This window comes from Nycticebus coucang, chromosome 13 (assembly GCF_027406575.1).
Source record: "Nycticebus coucang isolate mNycCou1 chromosome 13, mNycCou1.pri, whole genome shotgun sequence".
NCBI lineage: Eukaryota > Metazoa > Chordata > Mammalia > Primates > Lorisidae > Nycticebus > Nycticebus coucang.
In genome coordinates, this window is record NC_069792.1 from 86,059,924 (window position 1) to 86,082,831 (window position 22,908).

The 22,908-nt window shown below is 40.2% G+C and overlaps 1 protein-coding gene across 3 annotated transcripts in view; it reads right to left on the minus strand.

Annotated features, from left to right (window-relative positions):
* Window positions 1-22,908, minus strand: part of WASHC5 (WASH complex subunit 5) — a 65,728-nt gene that overhangs the window by 28,536 nt on the left and 14,284 nt on the right. For 2 of the 3 annotated variants that reach the window (XM_053559624.1, XM_053559626.1), the window contains 11 exons: window positions 22,235-22,427; window positions 19,332-19,484; window positions 17,710-17,823; window positions 16,065-16,236; window positions 10,572-10,699; window positions 7,008-7,137; window positions 4,234-4,346; window positions 2,498-2,664; window positions 2,347-2,422; window positions 1,169-1,279; window positions 197-337 (listed from right to left, as the gene is read on the minus strand). In XM_053559624.1, the coding sequence (XP_053415599.1) occupies window positions 197-337; window positions 1,169-1,279; window positions 2,347-2,422; window positions 2,498-2,664; window positions 4,234-4,346; window positions 7,008-7,137; window positions 10,572-10,699; window positions 16,065-16,236; window positions 17,710-17,823; window positions 19,332-19,484; window positions 22,235-22,427 (1,498 nt within the window). The remainder of the gene's footprint in view (window positions 1-196; window positions 338-1,168; window positions 1,280-2,346; window positions 2,423-2,497; window positions 2,665-4,233; window positions 4,347-7,007; window positions 7,138-10,571; window positions 10,700-16,064; window positions 16,237-17,709; window positions 17,824-19,331; window positions 19,485-22,234; window positions 22,428-22,908) is intronic. The other variant, XM_053559625.1, reaches the window with a different exon arrangement.

A 22,908-nucleotide genomic window follows, 5' to 3' on the forward strand; every position in this document is an offset into this window, starting at 1 on the left:
CATTTGGGTGAACAAGGTCCTCAATGACCCCAGGGAAATGCCAAGAAAATAGGTGTGATTGTACTAAAGTGGTAAACGATGGCTATCACTGGGCATGTGCGAAAACAAATCAGAATTGATCTGGTGGTCCCTGGGCAGACAGCACAGAGCCCATATTTCATGGTTTTCAGTTTTAAATATCAAAGGGACACGGCACCTCGTATCGTGGGCCAAGCTGAGCATAGTCCCTCAGCTTGTCTTTGTCCAGGCGGGTCGGTACTTCAACGATATCGTGGGTCTGAAGCTTTATGATCTTTAGAAGAGATGTAAACATGCTTTCTGGAATGATCTGCAAAACCTTTAGTGAAAGGAAAGGAGGAAATACAATTAAATGTCTATGTTTCTTAGCTGACAAATATTAGGATGACAGAGGGTACTGGTGATTGATACACTTTGCCTGTATCAACACATTACGTGTATCCTATAAATGTATGTAACTATTATATGCCCATAATAACTAAAAATAAAAAAGTAGAAGGGTACTGGTGTGTACAAATGGCAATTTGTATATAGGAAGGGATGTCAAGAAACTGCAAAGAGTTGTTCTCAATGACTACTAGCAGGCACAGAGCTCCACGGTTTCAGACGTTAATTGCTTACAGAATATAAAGCTAATCATAGAAATGTTGCAAAAGAATATATCACTTCCAGATTACAGCTTTTAGAAAGACTGGAAGTTCAAAGATGTTAAGTAACATCACTGAAGATCACTCAGCTAGTATGTGACACAGATAAAATTTGAATTCAGGCCTGTCTAGTTCCACGCTCCATTATAAGTCCTGAACACAAGGACCAAAATTCCAATGAAAACTTGAATTAGGTTTTGACCAGAATATATTGGACCTGGACCTTTTACCAATTAGCTCTGTGATTTTGAAGAAGCCACTGTTTCTTACTTTGCTACATCTGTAAAATGCAGGTTAATACCATCATTATTTATAAAATAGAAATAAAAGTCCTTTGCAAGTAAAACTGCATCTGTATGTCCAGAGTAGCACTAAGAATATTTATTCTGGGGTATTGAACTTTCTGAAATCAAATTTTAAAGAGGGGAAGGGACACGGGTGGACCTTTTAGGGCTCCAAGCACACCTTTTGTATTCAGTCACAACACACGATACATTTCTCACCTTCCTCACGTAGGACACCAACTCGCCAGAATAGTACTGAGACACACTGAGGAGGTCAGGGCTGTTTGCTTGGTTAATACGAAGAAGGGGCAGGTCAAGGGCAGAGGCAAGCTGGAAGAAAAGTATAATGTATCGGCTTCTCTGTTTCACAGAAGTCCTAGAAATCTCTCTCTTTCCAGAAAATGTAACATACAACAAAACACTTGGGCTTTACCCAGTAGAGGGCAACAACTGCCAAATCTCATCAATACCATTAATAGTTTCTGATAATATAATTTTTAAAAAATTGAGCTACCTGTTCTCAAATCGTGCTCCCTGGACCAGCAGCATCAGCTTTACCTGGGAACTTGTTAAGAGATGCAAATTATTGAGCCCACCCCAGTGGGAGTAAATCAGAAATCTGGGGTAGGGCCCAGCAGTCTTTGTGATAACAGGCCCTGCAGGGGGTTCTGATGCGAGCTTGAGTCTCCAGGAGACAACCACTCCTGTGTGGACGTCAGACATTGTGAATGATGGCTTATTGAATCTAATTTAAGATGCTATCAAGTGTAAGAAGCGCCATTCCATGGGCCACTTTATACCCCACTCAGAAAGAAAGAAAATGCCGACAACTAAATTATGATTACAACAGCAATTATAAAACTCGCCCCTTAATGAAAGAAATGTTAAAATATGAAAAAAGTATATCTCAGAATTGATACATATGGTAACTCCGTCGGAAGTAAACCGTTTATTTGTTAATATCGTACCATCTCAAATTAACCTTGAGAGCCTGTGTTCGCCACTATTCCCTCACTGTGAGAGGAAATACCAGGTTTCCAGCAGAGGCTCAGTAAGAATTTTTGAACGAATAAGGAGAAGGAATTAATTCATGGTTAGGGAATTAAATCAAAAGGATTCACATTTCTAATGAGGTAAAAAAAGAAGCCTATTCCTGAATTTTAAAAAAATATTCTGTAAGGCATTCCAGCTTATATTATTAATTCAAACTTCATTTTTGGTATTTTTTGAAACTATGCTGTCATGGAAAAATTGCTAACAATTTTCAGTCTATTAAAGTACTTAAATTATCCAACTTTCTAAAAAGATGAAATTGTGGGAATTAATGAATGAGGTCCGAACGAAGGCCAACTCTCTCTAGTAACAGAGTATGATCTCGTTCCCAGCTCTCTGCTTACCTTTAAGAATGTAGCTCTGAGTTTGGTAACCATGGATGGGTTTACCCTTATGCTCTCCTGCATTATGGAAGTGAAACTGTAAAAGAGGAAAATGGTAAGAAGATGCTCCTACTGGCCTTGGTCAAGAACGAATGTCAATGGCCCCCAGTACCTGTCAATTAACTGCCAAGCATAAGAAAGGTCCCCGACGATCTGCATCGTAATCAGAACCTCCTCTTTAATGTTAATGGTTCTGATCATTTGATGGAGAAACTTGCGAGTATCAGCAAGAAACTGACATACTTGCAGATTTGACTCCAACTGGTGGAATTCCTGGACCTGTGTAACATAAATACATTTCATTTAAACTTTCTAAAGGGCCTCTATGGTGCTCAAATCTCCTTGAAAATACTTCAAAATAAAGCATACTATTTACTAATAATTTCTTGATACAATTTTTACTTCAAATTATAATTTCAATTATAAGCTGAAGTTCCTGGGATTAGAAAATATTCAACTGCTTATTATCCCCAACACACAGGACATCATAAATGACAACCCTTTTCCATTTCACTATAAATAAACACACATTGAAAAACCCTCTTAGTTCTGAAGATTTGCAGGAACGCTAAAAAAATAAGTTACATCTCAACCAATGTTGGTACTTGCATAAGTTATTTTCATATGCTCTTTAAAACAAAATAATCATTCCACAATGTCTGAAATTTTTTGTATATAACTCAAGAGACCTGAGCTAAAGGCCAAAATAAATAAGGCAAGTGATAAAAACATCCAAGATTTACAAAGTTTACAAATGTACTACAGACTAGAATATCCAAAGAACAAAGTAGAAATAGTACAAATGTGCAATTGTTCTGGAATGAGAAAATTTGGTTTGCTAACAACACAGTATTATGCCGTGTTGCCATTTATAGAGCCCATCTGAAAAAACTGGCAGAAATTAAAAAAAGCCTGTAAGAAAGTCTTCTACTCAAATGAAAGCTGGAATGGCAAAAAAAAAGAAAGTCTGCCCAGTGAAAAAAGTATTCATTATATGTAATCAAACCAACTGCATAGGGTTATATTAATATATTGAGTAAAGATGATGTTTTAAATCATAAAATTCATGGTTATTCTGATGATTTTATTTTCCATTTTTAACTTAAGCATATAACACAAAATTTTAAGACTGGTGAGGTATAATCATTCTTATAGTACAGTCATTTTTGAGAGTGGATTATTGCTTGAGTTTAAGACCAGCCTAAGCAAGAACAAGAGACCTGTCTCCATTAGAAATAAAAAAATTAGCTGGGTATCATGCCAAGTGCCAGCTACTTGGGAGGCTGAGGCAGGAGGATCCTTTGAGCCCAGGAGTTTGAGGTTGCTGTGAGCTACAAGGATGTCACTGCATTCTGCCCAGGCAACAGAATGAGAACCTGTCTCTCAAAAAACAAACAAACAAAAAACCCAACAGAAGGAAAATACACCACTTTCAAGTACGTGATCATTATAAAATTATTTTCATTTTTGTGTATTCCTTCCTAGTTTTTTCCCCAAGGTACACACTTTCATACAAATATTAAAATGGTGTACATGTACAATTTTGTTTTGCTTTCTCCTTTTTATCACAATTTACCCAATGTTTCTATATTGTTTTCATAATTATTTTTCCAAGTTTCCTCACATTGAAATATCATCATTTTTGCTACCATTCTCTTCATGCTGGCCATTTGGTTATTTCTCCAAACTTGGGACACTGCATATAATACTATAGGAAGCATATTAATTCATTCTGCTTTTGCTTCTGAAGAAATGTTCTGGCAGATACAGTTATAGGAGGAGATGGCTGGGTAGGTCACAGGTAGGATTCATGATCCAAGAACTGCCTTTTCCAGAGCCTTCCCTTACCTCCTCCAAAGCTTGTATTAATTGCACCGTTTTTCTGCCTGCAGCAGTAGAATCATCATAATTTAAAGATGATATTTGTTTCGAGATCTCTCTGAACCAAGCTTGAAGATTTTCTGTTAATAGAGAAACAAGGAAAGACTACTCAAATTTCAGAATAGCCGTAGCTGTGGCTTTGAATTTAATTAAATCATCTTCCACAAATCCAGTTCATAACTCAACTGAGCTTTTACTAGGGGCCTAACACTGCTTGTAGGAATTCTCCAAACAACAAAAACTTCTGAAGCATGTGACATAGTAGGAGAGATTAAATTTTCCACATGAATAGCTCAGTCTACAACACTTGGCAGAAACGGATTAAAGGCTCAAGTCCATGTGGTAAAGGGTAGGTGCAAAGGTGGTAGTGGGTGTGCAGAGGAACTGGACGGAACTGAAGGAGGTAACCCAGTTCAAGGAGAGTTTTCTAGAGGAGAGAGAATGGGTAAAGATCTGGATAGTCAGAGAAACAGAAAGAGTATTCTATCTTGATAAAAGACAGTTATAGGCAGAGGCTTTAGGGCAAGAATTACAATGGCCTGTCTTGGAAGGTGAGGAGGAGACTAAGGGGTCTGAAATGTGAGGTGTGAGTGGGGAGTTGCAGGCAAGTCTGAGTTTGGCAGGTGCCATCTGCATCCACCTCACACAGCAGAGGCTTTAGGGCAAGAATTACAATGGCATGCCTTGGAGGGTGAGGAGACTAAGGTGTGTGAAGTGTGAGGTGTGAGGGTGGAGTTGCAGGCAAGTCTGAGTTTGGCAGGTGCCATCTGCATCCACAACCCTGCAGACATGTCACACAGCAGAGAGAGGGAGGGCGTCTACATGCTCTGATACCCTCTGTGGGTCAGGCAAAGTTCTCAGCTTCATCTCATTTAATCTTCACAGCAATCTATGGAGGTAGAAATTAATGGCTATTTCTCAGATAAGGAAGCTGCTGCTCTGAGGTTTTCAGTGGTAAGCCAGGATTTTTACAACTGTCTGTCCAGGTTCAACAGCTGGCACTTTTCACCTCACCAAGTTGATTTCCTCAAGTTGTTTCTTTGTTTTGTTTGTGTTGTTGTTGCTGTTTTTTTTTTTGCTTATCAATGTGATGGTTTCACTTTACTTAGAGGAACTGATGATTTATAATCTAAGTTATTTCAAGAACTGGCATGAGAGACACTCATAATATTAAAAACTTTGTGTAGGGCTGAGAGACAGTGTGACGCAGTGACACCAAGAGCACAAGACTGGAGACGGAGGAGACCAGCGCAGCCCGCAAGACTCTACTTAGTCACTTTCAGTAAACACCCACGTTTTTATGCTTCAGGATAAGGCAAGGATTAAGATTTATCTCACAGGGTTGTCAGAATCAAATGAGACACATTCGCTGAAATGAATAACATGGTCGGAAGAAACTGTAAAGGCGTTGTTTCAATGACTTCTGAAACATTCCGGTATTTATAAGGATAAAGGAAACAATCACAGAGATTAATGCGCTGATTCTAGCTAATCTAGTTACACTATGACAGGTGGTTTTTGTTTTTCTTGATTTAAAAATATTACAATATGGTAATCTCTAAGGCATTGTCAGTTTTATATCACATCATTATAAACTAGCTAACTTTTCCTAATAAAAACAAAATATATTTTAGACCACCTACTTAGTATCAAATAAATAAAAGCCAAAATATAGAAATCATAAACTTATATTAATTAAAACTAATAAAGGTTTTAAATAAAAAGCTACACTATTAGGCAATTCTGTGCAATTAACTTCATCAGAAATGAATCTGATAGTTAAACATTAAGCATTAAAACAGTTTAATTTTGGCTGGGTGTGGTAGCTTATGTCTGTATCCTAGCACTCTGGGAGGCCAAGGCGGGTTGATCCCTTGAGCTCAGGAGTTTGAGACCAGCCTGAGCAAGAGTAAGACCTCGTCTCTAAAAATAGTCAGACATTGTGGCGGGCGTCTATAGTCCTAGCTATTCAGGAGACTGAGGAAAGAGGATCGCTTGAGCCCAAGAGTTTGAGGTTGCTGTGAGCTGTGATGCCATGACACTCTACCCAGGGCAATGGAGTGCGAGTGTCTTAAAAAAAGAAAAAAATTGCCATATTAAAATTCAAAACGGCTTTTATGGAAGCAATTTGGAAAATTCTTATCCATAAGGATTTGAAATGATGCTGAAATTTTTCTGTGGATAGAAGTTCCTAAAAGAAGCAGGATCAAAATTACCAAAGAAAAATGAGCCTTTCCTTTTAGAAATAGTCTGCAGTTCCCGTCTTCTGCCACTAGATGGGAGGTGTACATAAGTGAACAAGGACTGAGCAAGAAGACTAGAAGGCTGAAATCTTACATATTATGCATGCTGGTAGTTAGTGATATTTTTGGGTGATGGGAATCCTTTCCTAACTCCACATGCACATGAACTGACACATCAGTTTTGGAGACCACGGGGGCAGAGGCTGTTTATAACTCTCTCAACTATGTAAACCAGAGTTGTAAGTTTTAGTTTAACCTAACCATTTATTTCAAAGATAAGATATGAAGCCTGAAGTCCGGATGGATATGAACATTGCCCATGGGAGCACAAAGCTAGAGGCAGCCAAAACTAAACTTCAGATGGCTATCAGCAATGCTAAAAAAGGACAACATCAAAGCATACAGTGATGTAAACACAAAGACTTTCATATCCTTCCAGTTTCCAAATAATTTGCATATACATTTCAAACACACCAATATTTCCTCTTCAGCAATTACCATTTTTCTCCACTCTGGTTAGGGGTTTCACTCCGGAAAAGACATCAGCAAGCTCAGTCATCCTTTCCGAGCCCTCTTTCTTGTAATACTCCCATTTGGTTTGCTTTTCTGAAAGCATTTGCTTGAACATCTGTTGAAAAGATAGAAAAGATTTATTTAGTTAAGAGAAAATTCAGATTAGCAGCTTATGAAGAGAGCTTGAGTGAAACCTAATTTATTATAAAAGACACTAAAAGTTAACATTGATCCTGATGCCACCTCCTAAGAATTCCTATTACACTTTATACTAATTGAGAGACAAAGCTAGACCACCCCTAAGACAAAGGTTCTCAGACCAATAGTGCATAAGCACCACCTGGAGGTCTTTAAGGTTTTCACAGTCCCTAAAGATTTTGGTTCAGAATCCTTGAGTAGGCCCAGAAATCAGCATTTTTATTTTTATTTATTTATTTTTTTAGAGATGGGATCTTTGTCACTCAGGCTGCAGTAAAGAGGCATGATCATAGCTCACTGCAACCTCAAACTTCTGAGCTCTGGCGATCCTCCTGTCTTAGCTTCTGGTGTTGCTGGGACCACAGGTGCACACTACCACACCTGGCTAATTTTTTTTTACTATTTTTTGTAGAGACAGGGTCTCACTCTTACTCAAGGCTGGTCTTGAACTCCTGACTTCAACCAATCCTCTTGCCTTAGCCTCCCAAAGTGCTTGGATTACAGGCGTGAGGATTATAGGATCACACCATGCCGGGGCTGTTTTTAATGTGTAATTAAATTTGTGACCAATGATCTATTGTTCTTTATAGGTAACAATTTCTGTGATTCTAATCTAATTAGCCAAGGAAGGCTTGAGTATTATCTTTTCAGATGACTGAGGAATAAATTAAAATATCTACAAAGGTGCTTTCTTATTTTATTGTACAGATTCACTGTGACATAAAATTTAAATCCTATAAAGATTCAATCCTACCTCTATTTGGATAGAGGAGAAAAGAATACAACTCAAGACTGGGCTTTTCTCTTCTTAAAATAAACTTAAAAAAAATCTTATTTCTCATTTAAGTACATGGTATCTCAGACAAAAGTAAAAGGTTTATTTCACTGGGCTCTTATGAGGTAAATATGCATGAACGTTGATTTTTCTCCTAAATTCTTCATTATCAGACTCCATCTGCAGAAGGAGAACAAGGCTGTGTGGAATTTTGTAGGGCCTGTGCAGGAGGAATCTTAAGTGGTCTGAACAGGATGATTAATCAATCAAATGATAAGGGACTGGGGAATAGTAAGAATTATTTATGGAGTCTACCCTATCTTTCTGTGTGCCTGGGATCAATTAATGCCATTGGACAAGGGCAAAGCAACAACACAAAATTGCCTAGAGGTCTTCATAGTAGACCACATGGTTTGGAGCCTTCAATCACTGATTGACATGAATTCACAGGTTTCTTGTATTGTAAGGTGGAATTTGGGAGAGGGGCTTGTCCTTGAGAAATGCACTGCCATATAAAGGTAAGAAGAAACACAGGTTCAACTACTGTATAGAAAGAATCAGAAAGTGATTCTGGAAAAGGGGTGGATAGGAGGTAGGAGAGAGGAAACACAGGTTAAAGAACCAAGCTGCAGTGCCAGGGTTAAAATACATTATTTCTGGGCTCCATTTGTATTGGGTACTTTTTTTCTTTCTACCAGAGCCTTTTCTCTTTTTGAAGACCTCAAATAACAAAGAGTTGGTGCTCCCTTAGGCTCCCTTCTATTACTCTCTACCTGAAGAGACAGAAGGAAGCTGTATTCTATTTCAAGGGATTCCAGAGAACAGACTTAGGAGTAGAAATGTAGGTCTGGTCAGTTAGATAGCACAGACCTGTCCTGATTTCCACTCAACAACACTGAGCTACACATTATATATATACGTAGGACTTTTGGGTCCCTGAAGTTCTGGTTAATGATCATAACTGCTCTGAGGGCATTTCTTCCTTGTAGGCAACTCTCATTTGCCTTTGAAAGACCATTTTTGCTCTGATCAACTAATGTGATGCCTGGTTTCTCTTCTTGGATCTTTCTTTCTTGGCTTAATCTGTTTTTCTTTCCCACTATATTGAAAGCTCCTTTGGTGAGAGCATGCCTTGTTTGTTTTGGAATTCCTAGCACCTAGCTAGGAACAGAATATGTACTCAATAGTATTTTTGCTATTTTTAAAGGGAAAACATTAAAATTTAAGAGATCAAAAAGGGGTAGCACTCCCCGGTCTTATAAAATTTTACCCAAATTTCAGAAAACACACAGCACATGTATTATCATTCAGTTAATAAACAGCATTTATTTTTCTTAGCTACTTAATAGACAAATACTGTACCTTCACATACATAGAAGGTACATGGTATACATCTAGTATACCACTAACCAAACAGAGGTGGGGTAAGAGCTGCTTTGGAAGGGGCATTAATATCTGGGGCTAGTGCCTGGGCCCACTTGATCCAACCCCCGGAGGGCACTGGTTATAAAACCTGGGCATTTCCAAGCATCCACCATTTTTATTAAGCCTACAGAGGCTTCTTTAGGGGTAAGACTAACTTCATGATTTTCTTTGTGAACTCAGATTCCTCATCGCTCTTACGATGATCTAGTTCAAATGGAAACCACCCACCCTACTCAAATCCTTTTCAATAGGTTCTCATGGCTTTTAGGATAAAGCCAGAAATTCTGTAAGTCCTACCTTTAGCCTCATTTCATACTATCTCTTTCATTCTCTCCCCTCCAGCCAACTGGCTGTTAGGTCCTTAAATTGGCAAGATCTTCCCCACCCAACAGGACTTTCTTCTTACTGGACTGTTGCTCCATACCTTTGTCTAGTTAACTCTAACAGATTCCTTTTCCAGGACCTTTTAGAAGCTCTTCCTTCTTTTTTCATGGAAGTCTTCCCAGCTAGAACAGGGATCCTTTCTTTTATTTATTTTTCAGACTGAGGTCTTGCTCTGTTGCCCAGGCCAGAGTGCAGTGGTACTATCACAGCTCTCTGCAGCCTCAAACTCCTGAGCTCAAGTAATCCTCCAATCTTAGCCTCCAGGGTGTTGGGACTACAGGTGTGAGTCACTCCACCCAGCCCTTTATTTTAGGTCCTCAGAGAACTAAATTCCTTTCCTTTAAACCAGTGGTTCTCAACCTTCTTAATGCTGTGACCCTTTAATACCCTTTATTTTCATTGCTCAATGAAAATAATTTTATGGTTGGGGGTCACCACAACATGAGGAAGTGTATTAAAGGGTTGTGGCATTAGGAGGGTTGAGAACCACTGCTTTAAACCATCTATCTCCGTTTGCACCTGACTCTCTGATTACTGTTTGCATTCCTCATTAGACTACAACCTCTATACTCTAGGTACTTTTCCTCATCACTGTATCCCAGTGATAGTAGGTACCAAATGTTCTAATCTTCTTTTTCGGTAAGAATTATATCAGACAGCTACAATCTGTAGTTTCAATCAGAGACAAAACAACTAAATCCTAATTTTTATAAATATTTTTAAGCACAAAAAAATCTAAGACTTTGATGGTTATTCAATATTTTTACCTCCTTGAGTATAAACTCAAATTGTGCAGTATCCAGCAGCAACTGGAAGAGGATCTTGGGATTGTACCTAGAGTCTGTTAGAATCTGGTCCTTAATTTGACGAAGACGTTTGTTATTTGGGTCATAGGCTAAAAATAGGAAGAAAAGAGTTATCCAGTTATCCACTTAATAAATGAGTAGAAACTACCTCTGAAATAAGATGAATTCTTAAATACTTTCCTTCCTTTTAAGCATTTACAAAGTAACAAGAAAAATGTTTATCAATAACAGATTGGTCCTGAATGGGCATTAATGTCCATGGCTAGTTCCTGGGCCCATCTGACCCAAACTCCTTGGCATTCCCAAGTATCTACTGTTTTGTTTTTTTTTTTTTTTTATTAATCCTTGCTTATCTTTTTTATTTCTTTGCTTTATTTATTTATTTATTTCGCAGTTTTTGGCCGGGGCTGGGTTTGAACCCGCCACCTCTGGCATATGGGGCCAGCACCCTACTCCTTTGAGCCATAGGCGCTGCCCTCTTTATTTATTTTTGTTGTTGTTGTTGTTGAGACAGAGTTCCACCGTAAGCCCTGAGCAGAGTGCAATGGCATCATAGCTCACTGCAACCTCAGACACGGGCTGCGGGCATCCTGCTGCCTTAGCCTCCGGAAGCTGCTGGCTGTGGCGCTGGCTGGGCTAGTCAGGGTCTCACTCTCATTCAGGCAAGTCTCGAACTCCTGAGCTCAAGCAATTCTCCCTCCTCACTCTCCCATAGCACTAGGATTATAGGCGTGAGCCAATGCGCCCGGCTATCTACTGTTTTTATTATGGCCATAGTGTATCTATGCCTTGGAGTACAACTGAAAAGCTAAATGATGACTAAATCTGACATAGAATGTCATCCCTGATATATTGTTGACTAAGAAAAGCAAGCTGCAGAACAGTGTTCCCAAATTCTTAAAGCATTTTGGGGTTGGTTCATAGTGATTGCCCAGTACAGATGGGCAGAGCTTTCTGGTACCACTTCCTAGGTGGTGGATTGGTGGATTCCTTAAGTCTTGCCTATCTGCAGTGGCTTTGGTTTAGGCATTGATCCCTGACTTTCAGTTGTGGAGAGGCCGGCCTGAGACTGCCATCCTTAGAGAGGCTTGTTTGCAAAGTTGGCTCTTGGCTGGCATCTGGAAACTTGGATTTGGGGACAAGCCCCTACCAATTAGAGAACTCATAAGAATGGCTCACTATGCCCCTAACTGTACAAAAAATGTGATTTATCATGCTGAACACTTTTGCTTTCCTTTGGAGACTCCAGAATTTGGGTATGTGCCAGGCAAAGGCTGTCTATGTGGGCAGCCCCCAGTAAAACCACAGGAAGCTGAACCTAATGAGCTTCCATGGTTGACACACTTCCCACATGTGGTCAAAACTGATTGCTGAGGGCAATAAGCAAGATCCCACTGGGAGAAGATCCATGGAAGCTTGGGCTTGGCTTCCTCTGGACTCTACCACATGCGCCTTTTCCCCTTTGCTGATTTTGCTTTCTATCCCTTTTGCCGTAATAATCAAAGCTGTGAGGACTACCACAGGCTGAATCCTCTTGGTGAAACACTAAACCTGGGGTGGTCTTGGGGGCTGCCTGACCAATAGGGAAACAGGGTTACCCAAACAAATACATGGCCCCTCCAAATAGGAAGAACCAGCCCTGTGGCTGTCCTGCTCCTTGGAAAGGTCTGGAGGCACAGCAGGCACTTAGAAATTTCTGAACTATCCACTACCAAGGGGCAGAGCACTTATGTCAACTAGGCCAAGGTCACAAAATTAGATAGTGTTTGGCCCAGGGTTGACCACCAGATGTCTTGGTTCTTAGGTTAGCCTATCAGTTACCAAGCTAAACAATAAGTTAAAAGAAACATACAAAATAAAAAATATTGACATTTGCTGAGATTGGCTTAAAGGCCAATTATTTATCTCAGAAAGAATAAGAAAAGAAGATAAAGCAAAAATACTTATAAGTTATTGCTATGGTTTGAATGCGTTTCCCAAAAGTTCATGAGCTGGTGACTTGGTTAACATTTAGTAGAGTTAACAGGTGGAGCCGTGGCTTGGCGCCCATAGCACAGTTACGGCGCCAACCACATATACCAAGGCTGGCAGGTTCAAACCTGGCCCGGGCCAGCTAAAACAACAATGAAAACTGCAACAAAAAATAGCCAAGTGTTGTGGTGCGCACCTGTAGTCCCAGCTACTTGGGAGGCTGAGGCAACAGAATCACTTGAGCCCAAGAGTCTGAGGTTCCTGTGAGCTGTGACGCCACAGCACTCTACCCAGTAGTGACAGCTTGAGACTTAGTTTCAAAAAAAAAAAACAGTGGAAACTTTGGAAAATGATTGGGTCAGAAGGTTTGGTTTATTGATTTATTAATCATAAACAGATTAATTCTGCTGTCTCAGGAGTGGGTTAGTTATGGTGGCTGTGGCTTTGTTATAAAAGTGAGACCTCTCTTCTGCAGGCTCTCTCATCCTTCCACTTATCTGCCATGGGCTGACCCTCACTAGATGCTGGCCTCATGCTCTCGGACTTCCCGGCCTCCAGAACTGTGAGCCGAATAAACTTCTTTTCTTTATAAATTACTTTGTGCTGTTATAGCAGCAGAAAATGGACTAAGATTGCTGCCTAGACTGTAAATAAGCTAAAAATACAAACTCTAAGACAACAGACATTGTCACAACAGTCACAGCTGCACCAGGGACCAAGTCTGGGGTAGATGCATTAGTATGACACATGCAGACCCCCCCAGCTTTCCTAGCCCTCTCCTGACCAGTCTCTCACGATGCCTGGCACGCACAGAATGATCATGGTGTGTAAATCTATGGTGTTTCTGGGGCTTCAGTTATGGTGAAGCCTGTGGAAAACCATTTTATATACTGATCCCTAAGTTACTCCATCAGGAGGCCCTTGGAAAAGGACCTCAGTTTTCATGGGAAATGACAGAGTTCTAGTTTCTTGTGCATTCTCTAGAACTACCTGGGAAGAAATATTTTGGAACTGGTTGATACCGATTATACAAAGAGAATTTTTTTAGCTTTATATTTGCCTAACAAACAAAACCCACAAATTCACAGGAAGTGCTACTTGCCTTTATATTAATTCTAATTCAACAAGAAATCTGAATTAGTTTTCTTTCATTTTGGGGTAGGGAATATAAGTATCTCTGCAGGACGAATACTCTGTATTTCTCAATGTGCATTAATATTTAGCTCTGTGATACAAAGCAAGTTTGGTTCCAGTGTTCTCAGGGCCTGATTATCCCTCTTAGATTTGACCTTTAAGAATTCAATCCTAGGGCGGCGCCTGTGGCTCAGTGAGTAGGGCGCCGGCCCCATATACCGAGGGTGGCGGGTTCAAACCCAGCCCCGGCCAAACTGCAACCAAAAAATAGCCGGGCGTTGTGGCGGGCGCCTGCAGCTGCTCGGGAAGCTGAGGCAAGAGAATCGCGTAAGCCCAAGACTTAGAGGTTGCTGTGAGCCGTGTGACGCCACGGCACTCTACCAAGGGCGGTACAGTGAGACTCTGTCTCTACAAAAAAAAAATTAAAAAAAAAAAAAAAAAAAAAGAATTCAATCCTAGTACTCTGGGAGACCAAGGCAGGTGGATTGCCTGAGCTTACTAGTTCAAGACCAGCCTGAGGCAGAGGGAGACCCCATCTCTAAAAATATGCAGGCATTGTGGCAGTTGTCTGTAGTCCCAGCTACTCAAGAGGCTTAGGCAAGATGATCGCTTAAGCTCAAGAGTTTGAGGTTGCTGTGAGCTATGATGACACAGCACTCTACCGAGGGCAACAAAGTGAAATAAAATAAATAAATAAAAAGAAAAGAAAAGAAAAAGAATTCAAGCCCAGAGAAGTGTGGGAACAGATCCTAGAACCATGGTAACCTCAGGACAGACTTCCATAACCAGCCAGCTTTTCTTTTTTTTTGTAGAGGTAGAGTCTCACTTTATCGCCCTCGGTAGAGTGCTGTGGTATCACACAGCTCATAGCAACCTCCAACTCCTGGGCTTAGACGATTCTCTTGCTTCAGCCTCCCAAGTAGCTGGGACTACAGGCTCCCGCCCCAGTGCCCGGCTATTTTTTTGCTGCAGCTTGGCTGGGGCCGGGTTTGAACCTGCCACCCTTGGTATATGGGGCTGGAGCCCTACCCACTGAGCCACAGGCACCGCCCAGCCAACCTTTCTTATCCAGTGTTGCCTGCAAGTGTGTCTTCAACAGCAGAATTTCTCCCACTTTTTGCTTCAAAGCCTTATCAAGAGCGTGGTAAGCTCTGTCTTCTGTATGGAGCCTTCCCAGCCTCCTCTGTCCTCTATCCAAGCAATGTCCAACGGGCTGGAAATCTGGACTGAAATCTCCAACTGGCTCATTACTACCTTGTACCTTTGATTAGTTTCCTATGGCTGGTAATTTCCTAACAAATTACCAGAAAATGAGAGGCTTAAAACAATACAAAATTTGTTTTCTTACAGCTCAAGAGGTGAGAAATCTGAAGTGGGGCTTACTGAGCTAAAATCAAGGTGTTGGTTAGGCTGGGCTCCTTCTGTAGACTTTAGGGAAAAGATCCATTTATTGCCTTTTTTCAGCCCCTAAAAGCTGCCTGCATTCCTTGGCTTTTGACTCCTTCCATCTTTAAAGCCAGCAATGGCTGGTCAAGTCTTTTCACGATGCCATCTCTCTGGTTCTGACTCTTCTGCTTCCTTCTTCCTGACTTAAGGACCCTTAAGATCACAACGAATTGCCTGGGGTGATCCAGGATAATCTTCTTACTCTAAGATCAGGTGATCTGCTACTTTAATCCCTCCCTTTCATGTAATATAACGTATCTACAGGTTCCAGCAATTAGACCATGGACCTCATGTGGGGCGGTGGGAAGCATTATTCTGTCTACCACAGATCTGCAATTATACTTATTTGTATGTATACATCTGATCTCCCCATCGGATCAGTGACAAGCTCCCTGGACCTGAAAACTAAACATCTTCTTATTTCCCGGCAGCCAATAGTACCTAACAGGGGAGAACAATTCAGGTGAGCTGTTGACTTAGTCATGCTGATACAAAAATGACTAACTTAAAAATACAACTTGAGGCTCAGCGCCTGTAGCTCAAGCGGCTAGGGTGCCAGCCACATACACTGGAGCTGGCAGGTTCGAATCCCACCGGGCCTGCCAAACAACAACAGCTACAACCAAAAAAAAAATAGCTGGGCGTTGTGGCGGGCGCCTGTAGTCCCAGCTGCTTGGGAGGCTGAGGCAAGAGAATAGCTTGAGCCCAGAGTTGGAGGTGGCTGTGAGCTGTGATGCCACAGCACTCTACCCAAGGCGACAGCTTGAGACTCTGTCTCCAAAAAGAAAACCTTGATTCATATCCAAGAGCTCCCTCCCTCTAACCATTTTGCGTCATGAAGTAGACCTTAATTCTGAGAGTCTTTATGGAGCAGTAGAAACGGCCACCCCTTTTGTGCATTACCTGAGTCTGCTGTATGAAGCATCAGCCATCGGATGGCAACGTTGCAGTCTCTCAGGCAGTTCAGAAGCCTTGGGATATTGTCCAGAACCATTTCCTCCCTTAAATAACCTTCTTTCAGAAACTGCAGCACTTGAGCATGTATTCTTTCACTGACAGTAGCATACCTGCTTGCCTTTGGAAATAAAATGCTTGATTTATATTAAAAAAATTATTTATCTTGAAAATGAAATCACAGTTGAATGAATCTCTTGACAAATAACAATTCTTTAGTTATGGACATAGTTATAAGGCTTATTGGACATATTTACATTAGACTTAGGATTGTGAGTCTAAATCTTCTGGCTGTGACTAAACATTGGTGTAACTTTGCGTTTAACCTGTGTACTAAAAAAGTTTCTTCCAATATCCAATGGGAGAACTAGACCAGGTGTTTCCTCAGATTCCTTCTTTTCTTAACTTAGAAAAGAAACACAAAGATAGAAGCTGAATTTCTCTATTGCTAATATTGTTGACAGAGGAGGCAGAACAGAGCAAGTGCACTCAAAAGATGAGACTTCCACAGGCACATGAAAGCTCAATAAATAGTACTCTTCTGTACATCAAACTTGAACTTCAAACCAGCCTTTTAGAATTTGGTCATTCTGTTTTACTAAAGCATGAATCAAATATTAAACATCATTACGCCAGTTAAGTTAAAATTAAACCTAGTCAAGATATTTTAAAACTACAGTATCAAGAAACATCTTAAAATGTCACAAATGAGAAAATGCAATTTTGGAAAGAAATTTTAGTAATGAAGAAGTAATTCTCTGATGTCATTAAGTATGGAAGAATCACTTTCATATATTTCTAGGAGCTATGCCAACACTGAAATTATTTTGTGCATTATTTATGGAATTCAATTTATATGAATAAAACATGATGAAATTTTTTGAGTCAATATTGTTTTATCCATACAGGAAACTCAATAACCCAGCCAGGATGAGATTTTATCTGTATTCCTTATATTTCCTTTTGCCTATATTCTTATCGAAGAGACAGAACATAGCCATTTAAACTTTAAGATGAATATCTTGAATCTAGGACACATTATCTAGACTTTCTAGTCGTGAATTTATCTATAGTATATAAGTTAGGACAGGTGCAGTGGCTCATGACTGTAATCCTAGCACCCTGGGAAGTTGAGGCCGAAAGACTGCTTGAAGCCAGGGATTCTAAACCAGCCTGAGCAGAAGTGGGATCCCATCTCTACAAAAAAATAGAAAAATCAGCTGGGTGTGGTGGTGCGTGTCTATGGTCTCAGCTACTCAGGAGGCTGGGACAGGGGAATCACCTGAGCCCATGAGTTTGAGGTTGTAGTCAGCAATGTGATGCCACTGCAATCTAGCCTGTATGACAGAGTGGATTCTGTCTCAAAACAAAAACAAAAAAAGAGGAAAAAAAATGTAAGTATAGTATGTAAGTTAAAAACCTACAATTACCTATCTTATTCTAGCACATAAAATTTACCTTTCGTTAAAGCACTGCATTAAAATATCCATGTAAATATCTTCCAAATTCCTTGGGAATCTTCTTAGTTCATTCCCTGCATTATGATTCAGGCTTGAAGTTATTAGAGAATCTTTCCTGATTAGGTAGAACCTACCTGTTCTCTGACATTTGAAAGGTCCAGGGTATTGTTTAAAGCTGTTTTTGCAGCTTTGTAAGGTTCCCAGGCATCTGCTAGATTAACTGTGATTCCCATGTAAATACTAATTACCTAAAAAAGGAGACATTCACTTAGTATTTGTTAAATACCTACTCACTTCCAGTAAAAGGGGTTGGGAGTTATATAAAAAGTTATACAAGACACTGCTCACTCCTTCAAGTACAGATTCCATTCTAATGAAAAACCAAGATTTTCCAAACACATAGGCAAGTGTTTCTTTCTTTTTTTTTTTGAGACACAGTCTCACTATGTCACCCTCAGTAGAGTGCAGTGGCGTCACAGCTCACAGCAACCTCAAACTCTTGGGCTTAAGTGATTCTCTTGCTTCAGCCTCCCAAGTAGCTGGGACTACAGGCACCTGCTACAATGCCTGGCAATTTTTTGGGGGGTTGCAGTTGTCATTGTTTAACAGACCAAGACCGGGCTCAAACCCACCAGCCTTGGTATATGTGGCCGAAGCCCTACTCACTGAGCTACAGGCGCCGAGCTTAGGCAAGTGTTCTTAACTGTTAATTCACCTTGGTGGGTTACTCTTTTTAATGTTACATATGATTCTGTTTTATACCTATACATGTTTTTTTTTTAAATTCTCTATTGTGTGATACTAATATTTTCTCACTAGTTTTTTTTTTTTTTAATTGGTTGGCATATTTTATAAATCCTTTTATTTTCCATGTGCCAGGGTGGTTTTTAAAAGTTTTTTTTTAGGTGTACCACATATATCTTACAGCATTATGTAATTGGATTTTGACATTTCTTAATACTGAATATGTCTCTGATTATAGTATTATGGCCATAACTGGAACATGAAACCAGACTATCAGAGTTTTCCTCTTGGTTGCTCAAGTCCAAGTTCATGAATATGATTCATAATTGGCTAAGAATCATCATCTTTTAATGTAAGCTATTCCTACCCTACCAATAAGTCAAAGGAAGGTTCTTCATAACAGATAGTTAATGTGGTTTAATAGCTGCTAAGACATGGAACAAAATCTGCTAAGAAAGTGATCTAATTCACTGCATTTTGTCAAAACCTCTTTGTGCAAAGAAAACATTTGATATATATTAAGTAGGAAATTAAGTTTTATTCCTTTAAGAATATTAAGTAAAACAATGTTTAAAAAGTTACATGTCCTTACAAGTAACATAACCTTAATAGCCCCATCACGGTTAGCTTATAGGTAAAACTTACTGTAACAGTGAATCCCCTATTCACAAAATGACAAATTAGATACATTTTGCTGGCTTAGATTCATAAAACAGAAAATAAATCCTTATATAACTTAGTTGCAATCTCAGTAGCTAAAGTAAGATATATTATTTTAATACATGGTTTTATCTTGAGAGTATTTAAGAAAAAGACAAATGGGTTTTTCAGGAAATTTTACTGACTGATTTCTTCCTTCATGTTATGGTTTATGGAATTTCCAACACATTTTACCTAAGTGACTTTATGTCTCATTTCCAACATTATAACCGCTGAGCTAAAGGCCAAAATAACGGGAAAGCAGTCCTCTAACAAATTTGCTATAGTGAACAGAAAACCTAGTAATACTTGCCCAATTATCTGGAAAGTATTTATCCACGATCTCTCTCATTTTTGCCTGATGGGTGTGCAGAATGGAAGGGTCAAAGTAGAGAATCACATACAGCATGGCAGCTTGGTTGGCCAGGGCAGTGCTGCGGTGCTCCGGCAAAGGATAGGCTGAGACCTGTGATATGGAGACACCCCAAAGAGAAAGCCATTGTTAGCATCGGGACGTATACATGCTCAAATTAATTATCTAGTCGTAAGACACGTCGGTTTTTCAAAAGCCCATCGCCTTTCAGGATCCTGGGCAATGGAAGCAATTTGTCAGACAGTGGCACGGATCACCATGGTCTTCTTTCTTATCTCTAAACCCACATTCTTTTCCTTCTAGCCCTAGACTCTGCTACAATTCTCTTTTCCTCAAAAAAGGGGAAAAGTCTTAACCTCCTAACCTTGAGTCTCCCATTTCCTGCCTGTTTCTGTGTCTTTCCCATCACAGGCCACCCCTGACAAATCCCACTCACTGTTGCTATTTTCTCACTGTTTATTACTCAATTTGCTGAAATTTGACCTCCACCATCATCCCAGTGGAATTTCCTAAGACCATGCATGACCTTCTAATCACCCGGTCCTGTAGCTTCTTTTTAGAACTCTCAGTTAAATTCTCCCCGGAGTGAAATGCTCTCCTCCTTTGGTTTCCTAGATACCGTCTCTCTTCTTAGTCTGCTTCACTGAGTTCTCTTCTAACTTTAAATGGCAATGTTCCCGAAAACTCTGTCCCCTCATATACTAGGAAATCTTTGGCTGCACACAGCACATTATCACCTTGATCTACCATAAGCAGAAAGGGGAGAAATTATAAGGACAGACACAGTAACACCACAGGGAATCTGCAGGCAGGAATGTGGCCAGGACACGGGAAGGGCGTGGGGCTGTGAACCTCAAGGTGTCCCCCTCTTTCTGTCTGCCCCAATTATTATTATTTTTTTCTCTCTCTAGACTATTCTCCATCTACATGGAAGAAAAAGGCTGTGTTAAAACTTTACATTTTATACATTGCAGGTAAACCCCAATCTAGAAACTACTTTTCAGGCCCAATTGCAAATTACCTAGAGACAGAAAATCTGATCCATCAGCCATGGCCAGGGATGGGGGAGGTACAGGACAGAGAGTGGGGTGGACACACAGCAGAACACAGCTAACCCCCTGTGTTAATAAAGGTCATGGGGCAAAGTGAAAATGGAAACACATTGGCCTTAGAAAGACATGGACAAAAAAGACTAAAGAGGAAGACTGCTGAAGGGAGACAGACACAGCCTGGGCTCTGAATTCATACAAACTGAGTATTTTGTTGCCATCAAGTGATAGTTCTGCTACTTAGTAATGGGGCCTTGTGAAACTTATTTAAGCTCTCCAAATCTTGTTTTTTTCAACAGCAACATGGGGATAATGCCATAGGTTTTGCAGGACTATTGTGAGGAATAGAGAAAATGATACATGGAAGAAACCTTCTATGAGGCTGGTTTAGATTGGACTCTCAATGAAGGGCAACAAATATTATGGAGGCCTCATGTCTGCGAGTAGCTTCTGATTTGGAGTTGTCTTAGAAAAAAACTAAAACCAAAAAACTAATTACACTTAACATATTCACACAAAAAACTAACAGGCTACCTAAAGAACTGTACAGAACAGGTTTGTTCTACGAAAAATGATAGCTACACTTATGACTGGGCCAACTCTTTACTCTTTTATAATAATAAAAAGAAACAGTCAGGAGTGGTGGTTCATGCCTGTAATCCTCACTTGGGGAGGCCAAGGCAGGTGGATTACCTGAGCAAGAGCGAGAACCCATCTCTAAAACTAGCTGGGTGTTGTGGCAGGTGCCTCTAGTTCCAGCTGCTTGGGAGGCTGAGGCAAGAGGATACTTTGAGCCCAAGACTTTGAGGGTGCTGTGAGCTGTGATGTCCTGGCACTCTACCAAGAGCAACTTTCTCAAAAAAAAAAAGAAATATAAAACACACACCATTATGTTTTGTCAGAATGATGAAGAGAAGTAGCAATTTTCTCTAGTATTCTTTTAAGAAAGCGAATGGCACACACACTGGCAAGGAAGACCCTTTACAAATGCCGTAGGACCCTGAAGCCCTGTCAGGCTGCCGCCTTTGTCTGGACTGCCCTTACATTGCTCCTTTTTGTGACCTGTTATGACCCTGCTTCGGTGGCAACCTGTGCTTCCCCTAAGGTAACGTTCCTCTTGCTTTACTATAACTCCTTCAGTTGTCTGCCTCCTTTTGTAAACTACAAGTTCAGTCGTGGTAGGGACATGACCTACATTCTTCAGTGATGGATCTCCAGCACCTAGCATATGAATGGGCACACTCAAATACTGCTATCTTTTGAGACAGTTTTGCTTTGTTGCCCAGGCTAGAGTGCCATGGCATCACCCTACCTCACTGCTACCTCAAACTCTTAGGCTCAAGCAATCCTCCTGCCTCAACTTCCTGAGTAGCTGGGACTATAAGTAAGTGCCACCATGGCTGGCTGATTTTTCTATTTTTAATTGAGATAGATAGTGGTCTCACTTTGCTCAAGCTGGTTGGTCTCGAACTCCAGAGCTCAAGTGATCCTTCTACCTCAGCCTCCCAGAGTGCTGGGATTACAGGCATGAGACACCATGCCTGGCTATTTCTTGAATGAATGACTAAAAATTTTCCAATAACTCAAATCTCATCTTCTCCCTGAAATCTCTGATTCTGCCAAAATTAATAATCACTCTTTCTTCTATCATCCTGAAACATAGTTCGAAAGATTATAAAAATAGTTTCTAGCTGCTTTTACTCTTTTGGGAAAGAAGGAAGGAAAAGAATAACTGGGGAGGAAAGTGAAATCAGTCTGTTAAACTATTAAGAACTTAATCAATTTAATTCCTACCTGGTTGTAAATATCATCTGATCTGAGGCGACCAATGACCATGCTGATGAAGGACTCATTGATAGGGACTCTCTGGAAATAGCTCTCGGGATAGTTGGATGGTCTTTTGGCTCCTGGTTGGCTGGAATAACCTGTACTTCGAAGTAGCTTACAAATATCATCCATATTTGAATCAGCAGACGATCGAGCAGCACTGAGTCAGGTTCACCATGGGAAACAAAGAGCCACGCAAACCGCACACATTAGAAACTCAAAAGCCTAATAAAGCAGGAGAATCCCATTATAATTTGACTTTCCACTGCTTTAGATATGAGCACACGTCCATCTATGTCCTCAAGATTCAAGTTATATTTCCAAAACCCTGTTTATAAGATGGGTATTGATTCTATGCAACGGTCCATAATTCATTTTCCAAACTCCTTGGGGCTGGATTTGTTTTAGAATACAACATTTTTCAAATGTTAAGAAAGTAATATGATATGTAGGTCATATATAATATAGTATTCCAGAAGGGTCTGAGTTGGCATTCCATGGTTGTGTAAATAATTCTGGAGTAAAATTTATAAATAGTCACAAAAGTGAGATAAGTGACTCCAAATGATCTCAGGTTAGGTCAGGTTTTGCTGCCAAATGGGTAACTATGTGTATGTGAATGTGTGCATGTGTGTGTACCT